A 24816-nucleotide genomic window follows, 5' to 3' on the forward strand; every position below is an offset into this window, starting at 1 on the left:
CGAATTGAGAAAGCCTTCCGCTGTTCCACTGCGGGACGTGTCATCGATGTCAAAGTCGCCATTTTTGAACTTTGCAAACTATTTCCGTACCCAAGACTCGCCTATGACACCTTCTCCATGCACATTCCAAGTGTCCTGGACTGCTTCGGCAGTTTTTTGAGCTCGATGAAAAGCAAAGAAGAGCAGGTGTCGCAAATGTTGATATTGGGAACCTCCTGGGTCTTCCATTTCTAAGCCTCTAAACTAATAAAAAACTAAATAACTCAAAAAAACATTTAACATAGTTTTGTAGAGCAGAAAAGGTGTTATCGAATGAATAGTTACCCTTTGACAAACAGCAAACAAATCTTCGTAAAATAAAAGAAATTATGAAAACGCTACGAATTTATTCAAAGAACAAGAATAAGACTTTAAGAATATGAACAAGAAGAAACCAGCCTTTTAACTACATGAATTTCATGTTTTATTAAACTTATAATAAATATATTCTTTACCATGAATACTTTTCAATTACCATCTAAGCTTTCTTCAAATATCTCATTTATGAGCGTTATGACTTTCGTCTTAAACTCACGCATTTGCGCATTATTCATTTCTTCGAGATCAGGCAGCAAACTTAACATAAATAGTCTCTTAGGATTGTCATCGCCATTGGCTTCGTCACTTTGTGTAATATTCGAAAAATATGGAGCATCTCTTATTACACGCTGTTTAGCCGGGGGTTGTAATTTAGTGGATCTGTAGTCAGCGAAACCATGGAAATCATCGTCTTCGGAAGTAGCTGATGCCATTCGCTTCCCTTTACTGGAGTTACCCAAATAAATTGTGTCCAGATTATCTTCATGTGTGTTGTCAAAATAATCAGAAGTGTCGTTGATATCAATACTCTTTTTTCTTATTGGACTTCGCCTAACGCGATTTTCACTCTCCTCCAGCAAACGTTTTGTTCGAGACTCCGGATCCCAAGGCTTTTGCAGAAATGGAACTAGAAATTGCAGGTGTTGGTGTAAGTAGTAGGGTTTGCTTAGCTCTCCCATATGCATTTGTTTTAGTCTTCTTACGAAAACAGATCGAATACATTTCCATCTATCCTTAACTACATCCGCTAGAAAACAAAAAGGAATATCATCATTATTTACCATACAGATATGACTAAGTGTGAGTATGGTGTAATCGATTGGTTTATAGAAGAGGTGGATCAATATATGTATGATTCAAATCGTGAAAAAATTGTTTTGGGTCACGCCCGCACATTCCTTCTGTTTTAAAATGTTCACCTTGAATGTGTATTTTTCGTGTTTTCAAATTTGCTTTAAGAATGGCTGCTTGATAAATGATTTTGAATTTACTATTTTTCACTAAAGCTGCCCACAAACACGGCACAATTCCCAACGATTTGTGCTTAGTCCATAGCACACAAACTGTACACAAATCAAAAAACCAATAATTTCGTTGCGATCGTACTGTTAAGCAGTACTGTTAAGGCAGTTATTATTATTATTATTATATATAAGAAAAGTAGAGGAGATCCACTACTTTACATTGAAATGGAGCACTAGTGTAAACACCTTCGGCTCGCTTGTTAATGAATTTACCAGAGTAACAATAAATAGTATTAATATCTTACATTATACGCTATTAGACAATTAACTCTAAATTAACTTCTTAAGCTCAGCTAACGTAAGGTACTTGTTGATGTTCTTGATGGATTCGGAGTCATAGCTTTTCAGGGCATCGGAAGGGGTGTTGTAACCGAAGACGTTGAATCTTATTGTTGAAAAATGTTGACAATTATCGAGCAAGTGGATGACCGAGATTGAACCGCTGTTGCAAAATGGACACTGTGGAGGTGGAAGACCCTTAAGGAGATTGTTATGCGTTGCTGTCGTATGACCAATTCGTAGGCGGGAGACATTTCTAAGATCGTTACAGTTTATTCCCCTCGGGAAGGTGGGTGACTGCCTTACCGAGTTTAATGCTGAGTAGTGATGCCGGAAATTATTCCACTCAGAAAGTTTGGCTTTGAAAAATTTTGCTTTTGAAAGCCTAAAAACATCTTCTTTGAGAATCACGTTCAAGGCGATAAGTGGTTGATTTGCTGCCAGTTTCGCTCTTTCATCAGCGGCTTCATTGCGAGGTATTCCTACGTGGCTTGGAACCCACATGATTTTGATTAAATTATTTCCACCAGCTAAAACGTTGCGGATCGTTGAGATGATAAAGTTGCTTTTTGGTATGTTGGTTACTGAACGAAGGGTGGACATGCTGTCAGTACATACAACGTATTTTTTACCAGTTCGGAGAGCATACTGCGTTGCCAGCAGAACGGCGTTTGCTTCTGCAGTAAAAACGGAGCAGAAGTTTAGTAGATGACCAGCTGAAATTGTTTTATGGTCGGAGTCTACTACCGCAAAGGCTGTGGTGGAAACAGTTTTAGTCCCGTCCGTATACAAAAATTTCCATCCTTGTTCTTTTAGATTTGAGGCAAGTTGTTCGAAGGCTTGACGGTAAACTGTTGGAGGAGTTGTACTTTTCTTAAAAGAATGCATGTCTAGGTACAGCAGACTATTAATCTGGAACCATGGCACAGGACGTTTGTAATCGAATTTCTCTGGTTTGATAGGAATACCTAGTTCATTCGCAGCATTTAAACATCTCATAATAGTTGACGGTCGATATCCGTGTTTTTTCCTTCTACTTGCCGAATAAACCGCCTTGAGCAATACTGCATTCTTGCACCGAAGGAGCTTTGGGATCAATTTGATGGTGTTGGCAGTAGCTCTCTCTTCGATGGTTCGAAGACCAGCTTCTGTCAAAGTGCAAATAACCGGTGAGGTAGGGAAGGCACGTATGCTTCTCCTGGCTGCGGTGTGGTATGGAGGGAGAATGAGCTTAACATTGTTTTTCGCACAGTGCCCATAGTCGATTTTAGATAAGAGTAGCGCTTTGGTCGCATTGATGAGCGATGCTGGATGGACAAAACAGTATTTCGACGATAAGTATTTGATTATATCTAATCTTTTAACTAGAGCTAGTCTAAGGTATTTACAATGACTTTTGAAAGTTAGCTTAGAATCAAATATAATACCAAGAATTTTTAAAGTACTACATAACAATAGGTTAACAGTTATTTACATGTCTCTTAAGAAAAAACGCAAAACAGAAAAAATGTGTTTGGATGAAAGAATGGTTGCAAAATACAGGGCCGTCGAGGTAAATCCGGAAAACATTTCAAAAGCTCTCGAGCAGTAGCGGTAAGTCTAAAACCGCTGATAAAGGGACATATTTTTAGTGTATTGTTTCCTGATTGACATTGGAGTGCCGGAGTAAGTGCTAGTGAAACGATGAGTCGAGAGCAGGACAGATGAGCTGCGATACTAGAGAAACTTCGCGCCGGAAAAAGCCCTAAAGAGATAATTGAGTGGTTTGGTTACAAAAAAAACACAATTTTTTAAACCCTGGATGGACCGCGTGGCTGCTGGAATATGTGTTTCAGCAGGACTCCGCACCTGCTCACAAGGCAAAGAAGACTCAGGGTTGGCTCCAGAATAACCTACCCTACCACTGGTCACCAGATTTTTGGCCACCTTAAAGCCCAGACTGCAATCCTCTTGATTATTACGTGTGGGGCACAGTTGAAGCAAAAGTTAACGCGTCCGTCCTCATAACACTAAGGACGCTCTGAAGACAACCATCGAGAAAGTGATGACCACAATGGACAAAGAGGAGGTAGCTCGCGCATGTGGGCGCTGGAGCAGGTAATTGCATGAGATGGAGGTTACATTGAATAATTTTCAACTATGATATGTATACTCACATTATACAAAGTTAAGTGCAAATAAAATTATTTTTGAGTAAATATCCAATAGTTTTGTTTTTAAGTTCAACATTTACCTCGACGGCCCTGTAGAAGCAGTCTTTCTCATACTAAGTTGAAATGAGTGGAGTATAAAAATTTTTTATACAAAATTTGCTACACTGAAACTTATATGGACCTGCTTAATTCTGTATCTACTTTAAAAAAAAAAAGGATACTCAAATGCGGGAAGCAATCACGCCAAACGAAAGGCTTTCTGGGACGTTAAGATTTCTTGCCTCTCGTCAAAGTTTGAGCATTTTTTTTTGCACTCTGTTTTGGATAAATCATTTTCATTTTGTCCTTTGAAACTTTCCATTCTGAAACACTATATAAATTCTTCTAAACATTTCTTTACTAACATTTTTCATTTTTCCGCTTACTCTTATCTCGACGACGAGAGTAAGAAAAAAAGTGAAAACAAACTGCGCCACAAACTAGCAACAAACCCCAGGTAAATGAAAATTTTCAATTACTTTGGATTTGTGCCCGCTCTTCGCCATAAACGATGGCATTGCTTCGAACAGCAACAAATCGCTGGGAATTGTACCCTGTTTGTGGCCAGCTTAAGTGTTTCCTACCCCTCATCATGTTTCTCATCATAATAACAGTAGAGTAGCCGATTTTATTTTTTTCTATTTATTTGATCTCTAAATTGTCAAATTCGTTAAATTACTGTTAACTATCAGTTTTTGTTTTTTGAATTTGACACGTATGTATACCAAACATGGGCGATCGTAATTACGCAAGTGTTAGAGCGTAGAATTATTTTAATGTGCACCAAAAAAAATTAATAAATAAATAATCAAAACTTTACAATATGTCGTCCTGCTATTATTGTGAACACAGGTGTATGTACACAAAAACATATAATAAAATATCCTAGATATTTATTGAGTGCCTGTAGAGGTAAAATATTTATATGCATAAGTAAATACCAACTAATCGTATTTAAATAAAAAAAGAAACAAATAAATAAATTTTAAGAAATTAAAGTTAATAGTATAACATAATTCATATCTTAATTTTAGAAATCCTCAGAAGCCTAATCTTCAAATAGCGTTAAACTGTTGATGGCTTTGTTTAAAAATACCGGGCTTGTCTTCACTAATAGAATATCTTCTAGTGTCTCATGGCTCATTTGGTTGCAGTTGTCGGCCAAAGACGAAAAAGCGCCTTCTATAGTAACCTGTGGGAAATAAGTACATAAATATGAATATGAATATATATATAAATATATATATATGCATATATGTATACTCGTATGTGCTTCAATGCATAAGTAACTTAACGTCTCGACACTAAATTGTTGATGTTTGTCATGTTGTGCAATATTGGACGCATGATCAAGTAACTGTTTTAATTAAACGTATGTTGGCAACGCGGGAAGAAAGCTGCTTTAAATTACATGTGTTGGTAAGGCAGTGTGGCCGATTGAGCTATAGCTATACTCGCTAGCGGTGAATCTTGCTCGATAATTTTGTTGCTGCTTTTGCATGCAAATTCTTCGTCAAGTTAATCGATTTATCCAGCTGCTTCATCTATTCGCCACTTGCTAAGGCTTGGCGAAAAGAAGAGGCCAATGCAAAATGGCAAGGCATGTTTGACAGCCATTTGGTACTATTTTGTGACGCCCACGTTGGTAGCATCTTTGATAGTTTTACTTTTCCAGACTGTGCATTTCTCTTCTTTGCGAAAAAGAATTCACCCAGAATTTCGGTGTCTTTTTCCTCTTTATTGCATAAAATAAACAATGTTTTCAAATAATCAAGAGCGCGAGTCGAACGCACTGTCTTACTTGACGACATTTTCTAACTGACGATAAGATAACTTGACAATGCGCACAATTCAAATGTTGCCATTGCATTCAATCAAATTTGACAGTTGTTATAAAATGAATAATTGAATGTCGAGATGTTGAGTAAAAGAAAAATATGAAGTGTTTGTTGCCACTTTACTACAGTTGTGGTAGATCGCAAACATTTTGGGTAATTTTTCACCTCTACCACAGCTGCCACATATTTTAAAAATACTACCACAATTTTTGTCGAAATTAAACTATCCAGCTAGGTAATTTACCAAAATATTGCTTTCATAAAAGTTGAACAGTCAATTTTCCTTTCAATATGAATTTAAAAGTTTGAAAATATTTAGTGTTACGTTTTTAAAATAATGAACTTGTATAATTAATTATTTTTATACATTCTGTGCAAAAAGTACCCGGAATCGTTAAATAAAACACAAAGGATTACTTTATTCATCAAAATTGATTTTGTCGCCTTCAAAGTCAGCGGCATCTTGTGCAATACATCGTTTGACCCAATCCTACATGAACGTGGTGCAATATCCATCAATTGTCCTTCCACAAATCTGACCGTTTTTGGCGAAGACTCTCTAGTATTCCGTATTCACTGTTTTACCCTATGAGAAAATCTGAATATACTTAGTCTTGCCAAAAATTCTATGGCAAATTTTGCAATGCATATGGCGAGAAAAATGCGCAGAAAAAAGTTTCGTTATTTTTGTTGCATGCATTGTCTACTTATAAATTATACTCAGTTTCGTGGCAAGTTTCGCTTCTTATCAATGGGAGGAACTAAGGAAAATCGCATTGCAGGGATTGCATTCTGAAGATGTGGTAAAAGGGCAAGAGAGATTAACGAATGGCTGAAAAATCGTAATATTTCGAGAATGTTTTTTTACCGCACGATCAAGCCTTTTCCCCAAACATCTGAAATGAGAGACAGAAAAAAAGTGATCGTTCTCGCGTGGTTCGAACCAGTGTAGCCATAAAAGCCATTCGAGAAAGAATTCGCAGAAATCCTCTAGACCCATGTCAAGACTAATTAGAGGTCATCCACATCAAAGCCTTCCATCACTCAATTGGTCATCTTTTGACAACGCGGTTGAAGAAAATTATTCTCGACAGGTCAATGGCCATGAACATATTATTTTCACAGATGAGAAAATGAGAAATTTTTAATAAGCAAAACAACAAAATCTATGTCCCAAAGACACCTTTGCAGTGCCAGAAAGCTGTCAGTGCTTTGGATGTCTTTGTTTCAACCTGTGACTTCCAAAGAAGTTTACTATCGAGGATTACTCAAAGATATTTGATTTCTTTGGATAGCTGGATTGTGACTCCTTTTAGCTTGGGCAGAACGAGTCCATCAAGTTTCCTCCTTCTGGTAAAGAGGACAACACTAGTTTTGGTGGGGTTCGCCCATAGCCCATTCGCACAGCACCAAGTGCCAATCATATCCAGTGTTTTCTGTACTTTGCTACAGATGTTCATAAGAGAAGGGTCCGTCATCAAACAGGCAACATCGTCCGCATATGCTTGTGAGTAGGCTCCAGCACCATTTAAGGTTGTGAGTAGAGGATCGATCACCATGCACCAGAGCAATGGAGACAGCACACCACCTTGGCGGCAGCCTCTATTAACCCCGGACGACACCAGCAGATCCTCCTCCACCCGCACCGTGACGATTCTTTGGGCTAGCATTAAACGAATCCAATTCACCAGCACGCGGTCTACACCATGTCTGCTGGCAGAGCTGCTCATACTGTCGAAATTGGCATTATCAAAAGCCCCATCTATATCCAAAAAGATGCCCATAGCGTATTCTCTTCTGTCGATGACCTGCTCTATCCTAGCAACAAGGTTTTGCCGTGCCGACTCGCAGGATTTTCCGCTTTGATAGGCATGCTGAAATGGAGAGAGTGGGTGAACCTTCAGCGACTTCTGACGCATATGCAACTCCACTAGCCGTTCGAGACTTTTCAGCATGAAAGAGGTCATGCTGATAGGTCTAAGGCTTTTGGGGCTGGTGTAGTCATCTCTCCCAACCTTAAGGATGAAAGCTACCCTCACCATCCTCCACGAGCGTGGTATATAAGCCAGTGCCAAGCATGCAGTGAAGATTTTCTTCAGGGTTGCAGTCACTGACTCTATGCCTTCCTTCAGCATGGCGGGATAAATGCCATCTGGTCCGGGGGACTTGTAGCCGCCAAAAGATTCGATGGCAAATCGAATGGCGGCTTCATTCACCACAGACCTGGCAACGTACCAGTCACGCCGAGAAGGTGTAGCAGCTCTGACAGCAGCCTGATCAGCAATCTGATTTCCTTGAAAATGAGAGTCTATCAGCAAGCTGAATGTCTCACTTTGCTTCTCCGTGAAGGAGCCATCAGATTTCCTAAGTGAGCCCGGCTTTGCGGTTATATCCCTTTACAGTACCCTAACCAATTTTGCCGTGTCACTCAGAGATTCAATACCGCCGCAGAAGACGGTATCGTTGGACCTTCCAGCGAGATTTCGCTTTTGCGCATAAGGCAAAAACCACCCAGCAGTGGTTAAAAAGCAATAATCCTGGGTTCATAGCCGCAGAAGACTGGCCGTCTGGAGGTCCAGATCTAAATCCATTGGACTACAGTTTGTGGTCAGAATTGGAGAACATGATGACCTGTCGAAGACCTCACAGAAATTTTGAGAGTCTCAAACAATCTCTGATTCGAGCAACGACGTCAATGGACGACGTCAATCTTGGAAACCATGCGTATTGCCCTAGTTGAATGGCCTAACTGTTTAAAGGCTTGGCTAAAAGCAAAAGGTGACCATTTCGAATGAAAATAAAATATATTTTTTTAATATTTACATGATTAAATAAAACCTACTTTAAAAAAAAAAAACAGATTTTAATTTTATATCTTTAACGTAAAATCCGTAACAGAATTTATGGCTGGACCAAGTATATTACGCTAGTCCCTCATTTCATTTCCAGATACTTTCTACACAGAATGTACTCAAGGTTATTGTTTCTGTTGATTATACAGGAACAAGAAAATAATTTATTTTTTCTTTCTACCTATGGCGGCTCCTTTTCTGTATTCAGATGTATGGCAACTCTTCTGAACTGAACATCATCTGAATGAATGTAAGGGAGACAGTGATGTTCTACGCCATAGTTTCTGAATAATAATTACTTGACAAAGAATATTCCACTAAAAAATTATTAAAAAATATTCTACTACACTTTGTTAGAGATCTACCACCGTTTCTATTAACAAACCATTTAGTTTCTGAAGAGGCAACACTGCTAGTTTGTAATATTAAATCCAATCGATCATTGCTTACATGAGTTGTAGGAATGCCGAAACAAACGTTGCTTAATGCGTAAAGTTCGGGTTCCGATTGCTCCTTCTCTTTCCAAAACTGCAATACATCAGTGTCGCTTCGCAGAAATGGTAGATGTAGATTACTTATTTTTGAAAGCAGATCAGTATATTTGACCTCAGCCGAGGACGCTTGAAGTTTTTCAGTCAGAAATGAATTGAGCATTTCTTCTGCTTCGTCTTCGAACTTAACTTCATTCTCCATTAAAGTGTTATCGTTAGGAACCAGTTGCGAAGTAGGAGAAAAAGAACAGAGTTTCTCCCACAGATTGTTTAGGTAAATAACCGCTTTCAGCCTCTTTTTTGAACTGAGTGTGTGATGAAACCTTGGATCCAGAAAGAGACAGGCATTCAGACTTTCGTTCTCAAGCAGTTCAGACGTTCTTTTCTCCATGCTTTTCAAGATTTTGTTTCCAATTTTCTTTGCCATGTCTTCGGCTAGATTAGTGCGGATTATTTTATTGGTGAGCATTTGGCATTTTAGCCACTGAGCATAAAAATCTCCATAATGCAAATTTTCTGCTTGAAATCGTTTCATAGCATCTTGCAATGGAGCGAACACGGCGCAATAGCACTCCATAAAGTCCCAAAGCGAGTTATTGTTGTGGAAATGCTCGTCAGTGGCATTGCTTCCAATAGGTTCCACATCAATTAAGATATCTTTTGCAGCCAGTAGCGTCACAATCATTTCGTATGTTGAGCCATAAGTGGTGTAACAATCGAGTTGAGGAAGTTGAATGTTTCGCAACTCAAAAGCCTCCTTAATACCATTTGCAGGGTTGCGAATGAACTTTATGAAATTTCTGCTGCTTGACAGAAGTTCCTCTATTTCAGGGTCTTTTGTGACATCCAAGGCACATAGCTGAGCAGTATGAGCGGCACATGTACAGATTTGAATCTGTTCGACGCGAGAATTCGATGGACTGATATTATTTAAATATGTACCGTTCAGATCCTTCTCCATTCGTTCATGTTCGCTAGTGTTATAGCTAGATAAAATTGTTGTTGTTTCTATCGTATTCGTTCCGCTATCAGCGGTGATGGACACAATCTGATTCAGTTGGATGTCATATTTTTGCAAAGTTTTTAATATTTCTTCCGCCAGATTAAACGAGGCACTCGCGCCAATGTCTTTTAACTCAATCATGCCCAAAATAAGAGATTTGATTTCGTTTTCCTTGAGGAATTGTGCGCTTATTGCGAAAATTTTACGCGAAAGCTTCGATGCACTGTCAATCTTTAAAGACAAAAGCCTTCTGTTCATTTCCATTCTCATGTTGGTTCTAATGTTTTCAGCGACTTGATGCAAAGCTGTTTGGCAATTTTTCGCATTGAGAGTGATGCGCTTGCCGAGTTTTTTCCCCAGCCCATGGCAAATTGGGTCTATTATATTTTTAAAGTTGGAGGAATCGAGCACATCAAATGGAACACTGTCTTCGGCTACTAATCCAATATACGATTTGAATAAGTTTTTTATATTTACTTGCACTTTAATATTTTGTTTCTTGCTACAAATTGGCGGTGTTAAATCGGATTTAGACGGTATGCATAAATTTATTTTGTGCTTTTTTATTAAATGTTTTTTTAAATTATAAATTCTATTATTTTTTAACACTAATTTGCAAATGTTGCAAACGGCCTTTCCAATTTCTTCCTGATTTTCGAAATATCCCCAAATGAGGTTTGAATTATTTTTGTTTCTATTTCTTGGCACTTTAAGATTCATTTTTCGACAAGATTTCGTGGTTGTTGAATCGGAATTAGACGGGTTAAATTTTTTTTCAATATTATAAAAATTTATTTTGTGCACTTTTATCAAATGGCTTTTCAAATTATAACTTCTGTCATTTTTTAACACTAATTGGCAAATGCTGCAAACGGCCTTTCCAATTTCTTTTTGATTCTCGAAATACTCCCAAATGAGGTCCGAATTATTTTTGCGCGGGGCCATGGTGAAATTAAATTAAACAACAAATTCACTTAATGGTTTTACGCATACCATCCCCACCTGGTCCGGTGTCGTCAGATGTGTAACATTTAATGTTTAAGTTACTTGCACAAAGCACTTGGAAATTTACAGATAGTTACGTATCCGTATGCATTTTACTATTACTCGCACTATATATGTACGTACGTTACACAAATAACACAAATCTGTTGGCAATTCACCACAACACCGGAGCAACAGCGAGAGCAGAATGAAATGACATTAAACTGTGCTCTCGATGTGCTTTGCTGTGCTGTCGTTCGTTGTTTCACAGCTACAGCCACGGGCAGAGCGAATTCATATAAAGTGATGTCAACAAAGATAGAGTAAGAGAGAGTAGAGAGCCTTCCGAATTCGCTGGGTCGTAAGAGCCCATGAATTAACAAGCAAAAGGAAGGAGAATTACTTGTGTGTGAAGAAGAAGAGTAGGCGAAAGCAATGGAAACAAACAAACACAAGAAATTATATACACACACACATACATAATTTTTTGACACGGCGTCTTCCGTATAAAAACGGAAACAAACTGCATTTGGAGGTTTTATATTCATTTGTGCTTTCACAATTTAACACGCGGCACTTCGTTTTCATTAGTTTGTTTAGTTTTAATCTCACAAATCCCAATTCAGCCATTCACTGAATTTTCACAAAGATGTAATTGCTCCTACTTTTGTTTGTTCTGTTCGTTTGTTTTGTATTGCGAAGGGAGCTGGCCCCAGACTTGTCAAAATCGTGAAAAATAAAGTACCAAGGCGAATTTATTACAGGTGACAGCAAACACATATAAGTAAAACCCTACATGTATTTGTTGTTGCGTTTGGTGCAAGCATCATGTCAAAATCAGCAAGCCAATGTAAACAGACGAATGTAAACATACCAATACATACAAACAAAGCATATCATTTTGACGTAAGCCATACCTACGGCGAAAAATTCAGCTGGGTGAATGCTGTCACCTTATTAAATCCACCTTGTAAAGTACCTATTTTTTAAGGCACCACCTGAGATATTCTATTCGCCTTGCTATTTATGTACATACAAAATTTGTGCTGCTAATTTTCATCACTTGGTGTACAACTGGGAGAATAATTATTCTGCCATTCTAACTTCAAAGGGTCTATTGGAATCTGTTTGGTTTACATTCATTGGGAGGTTTGGTTTACATTGTAAGCAGCTGCCACCAACATGCAAACACAAAATTCAAGTAAATTTGGTTTATATACTACTGCGAACACCTTGTACGAATTCGCCTTGGCTATACGAGTACAAGCAAAAAAATTTAAGCTGTGCTGTAGCTTCAACTGCGCAATTTCAAACAATACAGCTACACAAAAAGTTACTTGTGCTGTGCCAAGGCGAATTTATTACAGGTGACAGCAAACACATATAAGTAAAACCCTACATGTATTTGTTGTTGCGTTTGGTGCAAGCATCATGTCAAAATCAGCAAGCAAATGTAAACATACGAATGTAGACATACCAATACATACAAACAAAGCATATCATTTTGACGTAAGCCATACCTACGGCGAAAAATTCAGCTGGGTGAATGCTGTCACCTTATTAAATCCACCTTGTGCTGTGCTATGGCTTCGGCTTCGGCTGTGGAAACGTACCCAGCGTAGTCGCTGGTTATAATGGAAAGAATGGGAAGGAAGCAAGAATGAAAGAATACAAGATTGTGCCCTCACACCTCCACGAGACGTCAGTGCTGCGAATAAAGAGACAAAAAAAAAAGAAGAGGAGATGTAAGCGAGAGGAAACTGCCAAACACAAGAAATATACGCACACATGAGCACTTTCTTGCCACGGCCTCCTCGGCAGGAGAAGCAAAAAGGCTGATTTTGGTGTTATTATAATTTATTCTTTCTCAATTTAACTCGCGGTACTTACTTTTTATTATTTTGTTTAACTTATATCCTAGACAGACGGTGGCGTTAATCAGGATTAACCACTTCGGAATACGGAATCATCTCCGAAATTAGGTGCAACTAATGCGGACTGCAAACTAATAGCTCCTGGTGACACTCAAGCATGCATGTTCTGCAGCTTATATGTGTGCGTGTCGGGTGCTTGACGCTAATATCTAAAATTTTTGATTTTGATCATGCAAAAGCCGACAACAAGTATGTGTGACACGAAGCAAGTACGAGTGTCACCCGACACGCACACATATAAGCCTGCTGGACATGCATGCTTGAGCGTCACCAGGGGCTATACTTTAATCATCATAATTTAAGCGAATTAGGACAATTTTCGTTGGCAACATTGCCGAAAAATTACAGTTAATATCTATTGTGAATGAAAAATAATGAAACTATTAAAGAGACTAACAAGAAAGACTGAATGCAATGCTACTTTGTACTAACACGTTCAAAAATACATTAATTGATTTGATATTTCGGAGGAAATTGGGTTTGAGAAATTACAGTTTAAGATTTTTTTTAAATAACTAATTTCTTAGTATCAGGGCAGCTAATACCCGTATTTCTTGCCTGCGGTCCATTTTTTACTGACAAAACTATCCAATAAGTAATTCAGCTGTTTACTAATCGGTGTAAAAACCGCCTGTCACACAATTTTAATCAAAATCAACCCGATAATCCCGATTATCGCCGCCGTCTGTCTAGGCTATTAGTCAAGTAAAATGAAACTAGGTCAATAAAAGGATAATAAAAAGGCAAAAACCGTTTAATAGAAATTATTCAGACAGATTCAGGAATCGAAGTGAAAGTGAATATGAAAATGAATCTTAAAAACGCGTGAGTTTTATTTTTGTGTTCTGGAAATTGTACCTATTCATTTTAACAATCGGATTGAATTCACCCTATAAATAAAGACCAAAAAGCCGACAGCTACGAGCTCACCAATTTGTAATTTGAAAATTTGGTTAAAAATAATAAAATTTTCAACAACATTTTCTTCTAATTTTATTTATATCGAAAGCTGTGCAGAGGAACCTATAGGGTTATTCAATAGGTGCGCTTCAACTTTTTCCGATAGGGAGGGCGAACGACGCAATATTTTTTATTTTTCGCTTGTCATTTGTAAACTTCATTAGTATACATTTCATCATGGAACGCTACACACTTGAGCAACGATTGCAAATCGTGCAAATTTTTTATAAAAATAATCGTTCTGTTGCTGCTACTTTAAGAACATTACGGCCATTTTACGGTCCATTTAACAAGCCGTCCCGTTTTGGGGTTACGTGAAGTCATTGGTCTATAGTAACAAGCCGGCGACGATTTGTGAGCTCAGAGCCAATATTGGACGGGAAATTGCTGGAATTTCGGCCGATTTATGCAAAAGAGTGGTCGAAAATTGGGTTCAACGATTGGACTTCGTAAAACGTGCACGCGGTGGTCATGCAAAAGAAATCGAATTTCATACTTAAATGTATATGTTCAAACTCGATAATAAAAAAAAAATTAGTTAAAAAAGTCAAACCGTTTGTGTTTTATTCAAAAAAGTTCAAAAGTTGAAGCGCTCTTACTGAAAAACCCTATATAAATAGAAAAATCCATTCCATTAAATGTTACTAAATCGGTGCAAGTAAGTAGATATGTGTGTATGTATGCAAGTTCCACAATTAATTCGCAACCTACTGACTTTCATGTCCGGCTACAGGTTAAGCAAAAGTCTGCTCAGTATGCTTCTAAACTTTATTGCTTCTCATGTAAAATGAACAACTCTTCATGCGCAATTGCAGTTGGCAGCAACATTTCGATTTTTGGAGGCTAAAACGAGGCTTCCAGCAAGCTATAGGAAAATATAGCTTTATTACAATGGGATGAAGTACTATTCATTTTCTGACCGTTTTGTATTCAGAAAAATTATTGCTTTCGCAGCACGGTCACAGCTCATTTTTTCAGACTGTCGCTTATTTTTTTGGTTAACGCGTCTAAGTTCCATTGACCCGTATAGACCCGATTATATTTTTTTCATTCTATTCCTGCGGTTGCCGTAGCCGAATGGGTTGGTGCGTGACTACCATTCGGAATTCACAGAGAGAACGTAGGTTCGAATCTCGGTGAAAGACCAAAAATGAAGAAAAAGTTTTTTCTAATAGCGGTCACCTTCGGCAGGCAACGGCAAACCTCCGAGTATATTTCTGCCATGAAAAAGGTTCTTATAAATATATCTGCCGTTCGGAGTCGGCATGAAACTGTAGGTCCCTCCATTTGTGGAACAACATCAAGACACGCGCTACAAATAGGAGCGGAGGAGGAGCTCAGCCAAACACCCAAAAAGGGTGTACGCGCCAATTATATAATGTATATCACCTTATATATATACCTTATGATCAAAAAGTACCTGGAACGTTAAATTTAAACGAACCGCGCAAGTGGGAACTTGTCCATACTTTTTTCTTATGTTGGTAGGACTGTAAGACACACATCTGTCACTTTTTAGCGCCATCGGATCATAAGTGTCTGCCTGGCCGATCGGAAATGTGGGTAAACAGTTCCTGGATTTCGAGTGATGAAAACACGCCAACGCACCGTGCCCAAATTGTGCTGGATTATTTAACTGAACACCAAGTAAATACCATTGTGCAAGCACCGTATTCACCTGATATGGCCCCGTGCGACTTCTTTTGGTTTCCCAAGTTGAAGTTACCACTTCGTGGAAGGAGATTTCAGTCGATAGAGGAGATCAAAGAGAATGCGATGAAGGAGCTGAAGGCCATCCCTTCGGCTTACCAGGGGTGCATGGAGGACTGGGTTAAACGTTGGCACATGTGTGTTGCTTCAGTCTGGTCATATTTTGAAGGAGATAAAATAAATTTGCCTGAAATTTTAGTCTGTTTTGTTTTATTTAAACATTCCCGGTACTTTCTGATCATGGGGTATATTCCTGCCTAGATTGCATCCTTTTCATATTCCACAAGGAACTTTTCAATTGGGTAAGCTGAACGTTATCATCGTTTTCTTCAATCAATTAGTCCGTTCCGTCCGTTGTCGGGCGGGCGGGCGAATACAAGGCGAATTGAGCACTATAGGTAGCAACGCAAACTGCATTTGGAGTGCTTGTCAAAATCGCGAAAAATAAAGTAACTGTTTTTTAATGGCGGCACCATAGATATTCAATTCACCTTGGGTGGTGCCATTAAAAACCAGTTACTTTATTTTTCGCGATTTTGACAAGTGCGACGCCAGCTCAGTTCACAATACAAAACAAACGGACGATGAAAACTCATTAGTTTGGTAATATTGTGATTTATGAGATTTAAACTAAAAAAACTGAAGTTAAATTCCCGGTTAAATTATGAAAACACAAATTAATATAAATCCTCCAAATGCAGTTTGTGTGCGTTTTTTATGCGGAAGGCGCCGTGACAGGAAAGTGTATGTGTGTGCGTATAATTTCTTGTTTTGGTTGTTTCCATTGCTTTCACCTACTCTTCTTCTTCGCACACAAGTAATTCCCCTTCCTTTTGTTCGTTTATTCATGGACTCTTACGACACAGCGAATTCGGAAGGCGCAACCATTTATTCTATCATCCTTGTTTAAAAAAGTGTGGTTGAATTTGACAGTGCTTTCATAAAGCATATACTATAATGTCAAATTAAAAACAAAAAATAATGTTACCCATATTAATTTGTTTCTCTACTTATATTTTTTAACCGTTAGACACTTCAAAGAGAGCCGCACTAAGTTGTCAATCAATATTTATTGATATTCAATATTTTTTGGCACACCTCGCTTACTATTGTACAATAAAATAAAATTAAGACTAATTAAGAAAAAATAATCGATGATTTGTTTAATTTTTTGCCAAAACCAAAAAATGTAGTTCTAATTGTCGTAGTCCGGCGGCCATCCATCATAATAAACGTAAGTCAACTTTGTTGTAATACATGATTTTGGTGTGAGTATGCAGTTTCTCTCATGGAAGCCTTACTACACATAGGTAGCAACGCATAAAAACGCAATAAAGTTGGATGTAACTCAACTTCTGTTTGTAAAACCAACGCATAAAGTCGGAACACATCGAATACGCCAGACCGCATCCCGCAAACATCAAATTTATTACTTTATTTTATTATTATTTTTGTAGATAATTATTTTGGGCCGACATGGCAACCTAACGAATAGATGAAAATATAACTAAGATCTCTTCTCTTTTGAGAGGCGATAGATAAGTTAGTTCCTCTGCTTTTGTTTGAACAACTGCCATAGTCGCCGTCGGCAGAGCAATAACAGATGATTAAAGAAAATAAAATGTGAATGTGTTGTTGTTGTGCTGTGGTTTTCAATGTGTTTATACGCTTGTTATATCCGATGCATGCCGACATGAGTGTACCTACATACATACATACAAACATATTTGAAATACGATTTACCTAACATCGCTGGTCGTAAGCTGACAGAAATGTTCGAAAATCGGACGCAACTTACATTTTTAAAACCTACCTGCATATGTACGTATGTACGTATATGTACGAGTACACGCATGTACCTGAATATATTTATTTTGAATTATTTTTACTAATATATAAAATACTTACGTGTACTAGAAAGCTCCTCCGCCACTTCTATCCACGCCCGTTCAGTATGATCTCGTTTGGAATATTCTGTAAGTGAGGTATTGTATATGCACGGATATTTTTCAACAGTCTGCACTAAACGTATGTTGATTTTTTTGTTAACGTCCATTTTTGCAATTGAGTCAATAAACAATTTAACCACCAAAAACACACAAACAAATGCCCGCTGTTGTCAAACACACTCGCTCCGGCTGTTCACGACAAATTGAAACGATGGCTATGTTCGTCGCTACTACACAACTTGTCGGCTCTCATGCGCTGTCGCCCGTTATCGAAGAGAGCACAGTTGCGAGGCGACATTTGCGTTTGTGAGGCGATAGTGGATGATGTGAATGGATGGCTACTGTAAAGGGAAGTGTTGTTTCAAATTCAAAAAGCAGGCATGCAGAAGTTGAGTTTTGTTTACACACACACACAAATTGTATGGCTGGGTGTATGGTGTTGTTGTGTGGATGGGAGTAGTAGGAAGACATGCCATGGCGGAAATCCGAGGATGTGCTATTTAGGCAGTAACCAGCGCATGGAATGTTGATGTAGTGCGTGTATTATTCGGGAATACAAAGGCTGTTTGCACGCAGGTACAAAAATTTGCCTGTTCTAAAAAAAAAAAAAATTATAAACACTACAATTTTATAAAATATACATTTTTTTTAATTAGTTCAATAATTCACTCAGTTTTAATTAGCTTTTCTTTTTTTAACAACTGGTCGCATTGCTAGTGATTGCGGTTATTGTTGGTGTTCTTTTTTTTTAGAACAGGCTAGAAAAATGTTATTAAAAAAGAACTAAAACTCCGAGATAAATAACAAACAAAAAATAAAATGCCAAATAAAGTTACGAAAATGGTAATCTGGCCATACTGGTACTAAAACGACGTCACTCATTGCCAAATTCGCTGAGAGCAAAGTAACGGTACCTCGATAGGCGCCATTTCCATATTCTTTCCATCATGGGTGGTATCGGTAAATCAGCTGGTTTGTGTTTTTTTTTCTTTCGCCGTGTCCATGTGACTGTCAACACAGAATGAATCAAAGCCGATTCATTCTTTGTTTGCTACGCTGCCAATACTTTGCCTTTACAATCAAACGTACAAGACATCGTTCTTGGTCTACCACCTTAAATGAATGCAGAAGCACATTCTGTTTGCAGAAATTCCATTCTTGGAAGCACAAAAGTACAAAAAAGTAAGTCCTTTTTACAATTCTATCGAAGATGTACAATTAGACCAAACAACACCTGGTAAATTCACGTGAGTAGCGTTCCTATCTCTTTAGTTCAAGGCAATTTGGTAGTAATCCCTAAACGAAATTCTTTTTATTTTCACTACAATTTATTATTTAAATTAAAAATTAAATTCAATTATAACATATTCAAGTTCCATTCCCTTCCAAAATTTTTTCCACTAGCAGTAGAACTTTGCATTTAAATTTGCGCATTTGTGAGTTAGTCATTTCGCTGAGGTCTGGCAATAAGCTAAGCACAAATTGTCTTTTTGCATTATCATTGTTTTCTAAATAGCTATGTTTTGGTCCATCGGAAGAAGTGGGCGTAATAAATTTATTGCTAACCGAATTATTTAGCCTCATTTCGGTTTCACGATTTCTAAATTCTTCAATATCGCAAACTTCAGCTTCATCTTCTGAGCTATTTGATATTTTAATTTTTTTTGGTGAACTCACTTCAACTGGGTCCTCTTCCTCTAGGTATATCAGATCGTCATTATCATCATTTTCATTAATCATTGCGTTCTCTTCTGTACTTTGATCCGTGTCCGAATCATAATGTTTGTCATCCTCCTCATATCTTTTGTGCTTACGTTTTTTTACAGTACTTTCTATTTCCTCGGGATCATATGATTTTTTTAAATATGGAGTTATAAACTTTAAATCATCGTATAAATAGTATTGTTGTACTGATTCGCCCATCTGTATTTGTTTCAGTTTTCTCACGAAAATAGTTCGAAAATTCTGCCATTTTTTCTGCAGTGGCTTTGCTAAAACGACGAGACAACGACAATAATAATAATTTAACACAATATTTCGATTTTGTCGAGAACAATTTTTCAAAGAGAAAACTTTACTTACGATCACAATTCAACTCCTCTGCTACATCTATCCAAGCCCTTTCTCTACAATCCCTTCTTGTGTAGTCTTTGAGGTCACTGTTGTACAAAATCGGATATTTTTTTACAGTTCTCACTAAACGTATATTAAATTTCTGATCTTGTAGTCCATCCATTCTAAAGTCTGCGACAACAACAACAGCAATAATAAAAAAAAAACGCAAACAATTTTTAACCTATGTAATCACCTTGAAAGCTCGCAACAAACTAAAATCGTTCATTTCAACCACCGTCCAACTCTGTTGGATTGTAGTGCTCAGCAAGAGACGCGTCATTTTGTATTTGCTTATGAATGCAGTCGCTCGAACAATCGCGACGAGATATTCGCCAATCCGAGCCGACTACGAGCGATGTGTATGTCGTGGCTTCGGTTGTGTGATATGAAACATGCAGTGTTGTGCCTTCATAGCTGTAATATGGGCTGCTGACACTTGCATTGATGTACATATGTGTGTGTATGCACTATATATGAATAAGTATTAGGCATGTCCAAGTTACTCAGTAGGAAAATTCTAAATTAGAGAGACAAACTCTTGCCTGACAAATATTGTTGTTGTGGGTTGACAGTGACCAAATTTTCAACAATAAAAATATACATATACAAATACATACATACATTCATACATATATACATAGTTTGATGTGTTTTATGCTCAGTGCCCATTTTATTTGATCTCCATTTCGGTTTAGATAAGCTTTGATTGTCCTCCAGCATTCGATAACGTTTTATCACATAACGGTCGCAGGTAGCAGCATAAGGGAATCGAAATAGGCATACACATAACTGTACATATGTATGTAATTATAGAATTTGATAGCGTGTGAACTTGTGACTGGCCTACTGCGTACGCTTTGTTCTGTTCTCCTTCTGAGGAGTCTGTGTGAAATATGTACAGTGACTTAATAAAGAACTCGGACACACAGTAGCTCCAAGCGAAACTCGTACATCCACCTAGATATTTGGTTTTACATTAAATAGGAGTGACTAGTATTGTATTTTATTAAAATAAAAACAAATTATTTAAAAGTGGCAATTTTCAACGCAAAAGCCAAACTCATACAGTGTTAATTTATCAGGCAACATTGATTGCAATCAGACGTAAGTTCACGTTATTTTTAAAGTATTACATTAAAGAATATTGTGTCATTTGGTGATAATAAAGGATAATAAAAAAGTGAAATGGGCAGACAAAGAGGAGAACCAGTGTTGAAGTGCGAAAATTAGTAATCATTACGAAAACCAAAAATCGCTTCGGGAAATATCTGAAATTGTAAATCGAAGCCGATCGACCGTACAGTACATCATAAAACGGTACAAAGAGGATAGAGAGATATTAAAATAGATTAAAAGTTGTAAGTAACAAAATTTTCTCTCCGAGTGATGAACAATATATTCTACGGCAAGTCAAAAAGGATCCATTTTTAAGTGCATCGAAATTCGCAACAATCGCCGAAAATGATTTGGGGGAAAAATGTTGCCAGACAATTAGTAATATTCTCAATAAGGCTGATATCAAAGGTAGAAGAGCAAGGCATAAACCCCATATCAACGAACGAAATGGTAAAGAAAGGCTGCGATTTGCCAAGAAATATTAATCAAAAGATTTCTCATTTTGGCGGAACGTGCTATTCACTGCACCGGGAAAATTCAACCTTTTTGGTTCAGATGACAGGCCTCGGAGAATTGCACTTTATTGAGGGTATTATGAATCAAGCTATGTATCTTAACATTTTAAAAGAAAAATTTCCCCTTTGTAAAGAAAAACGTGGTCTAGTGGAAGATTTGCATTTTCATCAGGACAATGGTCCGAAGCATAAAGCGTACTACTGTGGGCAAAAAGTAAGGTGAATTTGGTTGTAAAATGAAAAATCTTTATTTATTCTTGTAAACCAATTTCATCCCCTTCAAAATAATCCCCTCTCGATGAAATACACTTATGCCAACGATTTTTCCCATCACGGAAACATGCCAAATAGTCCATTTCCGGTATAGCCATCAGCACCTTCTTCGATTCACCTTTTATCTCCTCAATCGACTCGAAACGCGTTCCCCGGAGTGGTCTCTTGAGTTTTGGGAATAGCCAGAAGTTACACGGAGCCAAATCAAGCAAATACGGTGGTTGCGGAACGATATGCGTGGAATTTTTGGCGAAATGGTCACGAAGAACGAAGGCAGTGTGAGACGGTGCATTATCGTGATGCAAAAACCAAGAGTTGTTGGCCCATAATTCTGGTCTTTTTAGACGAATTGCTTCACGTAAACGACGCATAACGCTCAAATAATATTCCTTATTAACAGTTTGGCCAGGTGGAAGGAATTCATAGTGCACCACACCACGAAAATCAAAAAAAACTGTCATCATGACCTTTATTTTTGAACGACTTTGACGTGCTCTTTTCGGTCTGGCCTCGCCTTTAGCACGATATTCGCTTGATTGGTCGGTTGTTTCAGGGTCGTAAGCATAAATCCAAGTCTCATCTCCCGTAATGATGCATTTGAGCTTGTCCTGATAGTCTGAAAGCATTGTTTCACACACATCAACGCGACGACTTTTTTCTAAGAGATTGAGAGTTTTCGGTACCAAACGAGATTTGACTTTTCGTGTAGGCCCAAATGGTCTTTCAAAATGGTTTTCACAGATCCTTCTGATATTCTGATCATATCAGTAAGGTCTTTAACAGTCAACCGACGATTTTTGAGCACTAACTCCTTCACTTTATTGACGTGTTGGTCATCTGTTGACGTCGATGGTCGTCCGGAGCGCTCCAAGTCATCAACACGTTCTCGACGCTCTTTGAAATCTTTGTACCACTTATAAACATTTTTCTGCGACATGGTCGAATCACCAAATGCCTTCTGCAACATGCTAAACGTTTCCGCAGCCATATTTTCATTCCGCAAACAAAATTTGATGGCACTTCTCTGCTCAATCAAATCAGACATTGTAAAAATCGAAAAATGCACTTGGTCGTTTGGTAAACACAAGCGTAAATATATTACTGATAATGACATTCACATGAAAGTTGGCCCAGATGTTACTAACAGTGCTGCCAACTCATGAAAAAAATAACTGGAGCGAAATTTTAATCCCGCGAAGTTTGACAAATAAATTCACCTTACTTTTTGCCCACAGTAGTATAATGTGCGTTCGTGGTTGCTATATAATGGCGTGAATGTCATAGATACACCAGTCCCGAGTCCAGATTTTAACCCCATTGAGAACTGTAAAGCTATCTTGATGGGAAAGTTCGAAGGATGACATGAAGAAGGTCCTTCAGGACAAATGGCAAAAAATTGAGCCCAGCTTTTGTGAAAAGTATGCCAAATAGATAACAAATGGTTATCAGAAACAAAGACATGCATACGAAACATTAATATTTACATTAACTTTACTTTTATATAATGTACGAGTTTCGCTTTGGCATTAAATTACATTCAGTTTATTTTTTCACCTCACTTAAATTGTAATTGAATTAAAAATTTGAGTTTAATTATTTTGTTCTTGATTGATATCACTGTAGTAATAAAATATGCAGTAACTTTTTTGAACCGTTTGTTTTACTTATGATTATGAAAATAAATTATTATTTTTTTTGAACTGTACGAGTTTCACTTGGGGCTACTGTACATAGCATGCAACTTCAAATTCAAAATTTTTGTAAGAATTGCAAGTTGAGTATTTTTATTAGGTGCGCAACTAAGTTCTCGCTGTTTTTTTTCATGAAAGTAAAGTTTATTCTGAAAAAATGGTTACAAGTGAATCATTGAAAGTATTGCCCATCGCTGGCTACTACTTTTTCCCATCTTTCTGGTAGAACTCGTATACCGTCGCGGTAAAACTGTTCATCTTTTGAAACTATCCACGGATCAAGCCATTTTTTGATGTCTTCATATGAATGGAACTGCTGGCCAGCTAGACCATGTGCCATCGATCGGAACAGGTGACAATCGGACGGCACAATATGTGGAGAATATGGCGGGGGAGGAAGGATTTCGCATTTCAGTGTGTAGGTTTTAACGGGTTTGGCAACGTGAGGCCGAGCGTTGTCATGCTGTAGACTCACTTTTTCGTGCCTCTTCGCGTGTTGCGGTCGCGCAGTACTCGGCTCAATCGCATCAATTAAAGTCGATACCGATCCCCAGTGATGGGGTTTTAACAGTTCATAATAAATACCACCAACTTGCTCCCACCAAATACATAGCATAACCTTCACAGCGGGAATATTCGGCCGAAGCGATGACGTAGCAGCATGACCGGGCAGTCCCCATGACTTTCTTTTCTTTAAATTGCTGTAATGAATCCATTTTTCATCACCCGTCACGATGCGATGAAGAAAACCCTTCCTTTTTTGCCGCTGTAGCAATTGTTCACAGGCGAAAAAACGATGTTCAACATCCCTTGGTTTTAACTCATAAGGAACCCAAGTCCCCTGTTTCTGAATCATTCCCAAAGCATGCAATCGCTTGGAAATGGATTGGCGGGTAACTCCTAACATTGAAGCAAGCTCTTCTTGCGTTTGACGAAGGTTTTTGGCCTTCCTTCACGCGGACGGTCGTCAACATTAAAATCGCCGAATTTGAAGCGATGGAACCAATTCAAACGCTTTTTAAAATGTGTAAAAAAAATTAAATTTGCACTTTCAAAATATGAAATTGTATAAGAATCAACAAATTTTCATTAGCACTAAAATCTTTTCAGAGGGACCATTTTTAACATTCTTTTGTTAAATGATACAGTTTTGTGTTTTTTTTACTTACAGTTTCGGTAGCTTCAAATTAAAAAAAAGAAACGAATACCAAACTTAAAAATTTTCACATTTTGGGTAGTAAAAAAGCACTAAGTTTATTGCGAAGACCATATGGTTGGCAACACTCCACAACTCAGCTATTTTGATGTCACACACTCTCTGATGGGCGCAATCTTGTTTCTATCATTCTTGCTTCGTACCGACTTCTCTTTGTGTATGAGAGCAAAGACATCCGTGCTCGCCTCTAGAACTTGTGGCGATGGTTTGCCATTCCTCTTCTTTTCACCCGAGGTGTTTTCCCATAAGAGGTGTTATTCCCGTAAAAGATCAATGGATTCGTTGCTTGTGCCACACCGTCTTGTTGAAAATAATA

At 37.9% G+C, this 24816-nt stretch overlaps 3 protein-coding genes across 4 annotated transcripts; all 3 read right to left on the reverse strand.

Moving 5' to 3' along the window:
- Window positions 1-380: 380 nt before the first annotated feature.
- Window positions 381-18138, reverse strand: LOC128858671 (uncharacterized). The gene is made up of 2 exons (XM_054095123.1): window positions 17534-18138; window positions 381-1105 (listed from the first exon to the last, which is right to left on the reverse strand). The coding sequence occupies exons 1-2, from the start codon at window positions 17679-17681 to the stop codon at window positions 507-509; spliced, it is 747 nt and encodes a 248-aa protein (XP_053951098.1). The 5' UTR covers window positions 17682-18138; the 3' UTR covers window positions 381-506.
- LOC128858666 (uncharacterized) lies at window positions 4488-11416 on the reverse strand. Its single transcript, XM_054095115.1, has 2 exons — window positions 8994-11416; window positions 4488-5045 (listed from the first exon to the last, which is right to left on the reverse strand). Exons 1-2 carry the CDS (start codon window positions 10980-10982, stop codon window positions 4902-4904), a joined length of 2133 nt encoding a protein of 710 aa, XP_053951090.1. The 5' UTR covers window positions 10983-11416; the 3' UTR covers window positions 4488-4901.
- A 675-nt stretch (window positions 18139-18813) lies between the features above and the next one.
- On the reverse strand, window positions 18814-20019 carry LOC128858670 (uncharacterized). 2 transcript variants are annotated; one of them, XM_054095122.1, is made up of 3 exons: window positions 19883-20019; window positions 19657-19818; window positions 18814-19565 (listed from the first exon to the last, which is right to left on the reverse strand). In XM_054095122.1, exons 2-3 carry the CDS (start codon window positions 19808-19810, stop codon window positions 18943-18945), a joined length of 777 nt encoding a protein of 258 aa, XP_053951097.1. In that variant the 5' UTR covers window positions 19811-19818; window positions 19883-20019; the 3' UTR covers window positions 18814-18942. The 2 variants fall into 2 exon arrangements, with proteins under 2 accessions (XP_053951097.1, XP_053951095.1); XM_054095120.1 differs by having other exon boundaries at window positions 18822-19565; window positions 19657-20016.
- Between the last annotated feature and the right edge of the window lie 4797 nt (window positions 20020-24816).

This window comes from Anastrepha ludens, chromosome 3 (genome assembly GCF_028408465.1).
Source record: "Anastrepha ludens isolate Willacy chromosome 3, idAnaLude1.1, whole genome shotgun sequence".
Classification (NCBI taxonomy): domain Eukaryota; kingdom Metazoa; phylum Arthropoda; class Insecta; order Diptera; family Tephritidae; genus Anastrepha; species Anastrepha ludens.

Bases quoted from the DNA above. Each gene is read 5' to 3' on its own strand.
- LOC128858666 (XM_054095115.1), bottom strand. From the start codon at position 10,982: ATGGCCCCGCGCAAAAATAATTCGGACCTCATTTGGGAGTATTTCGAG. The intron at 5,046-8,993 runs GTAAGCAATGAT...TATTTCCCACAG, and splicing joins TCGGCATTCCTACAACTCAT to GTTACTATAGAAGGCGCTTT.
- LOC128858670 (XM_054095122.1), bottom strand. From the start codon at position 19,810: ATGGATGGACTACAAGATCAGAAATTTAATATACGTTTAGTGAGAACT. The intron at 19,566-19,656 runs GTAAGTAAAGTT...TCGTCGTTTTAG, and splicing joins AGAGGAGTTGAATTGTGATC to CAAAGCCACTGCAGAAAAAA.
- LOC128858671 (XM_054095123.1), bottom strand. From the start codon at position 17,681: ATGGACGTTAACAAAAAAATCAACATACGTTTAGTGCAGACTGTTGAA. The intron at 1,106-17,533 runs GTAAGTATTTTA...TTTGTTTTCTAG, and splicing joins GGAGGAGCTTTCTAGTACAC to CGGATGTAGTTAAGGATAGA.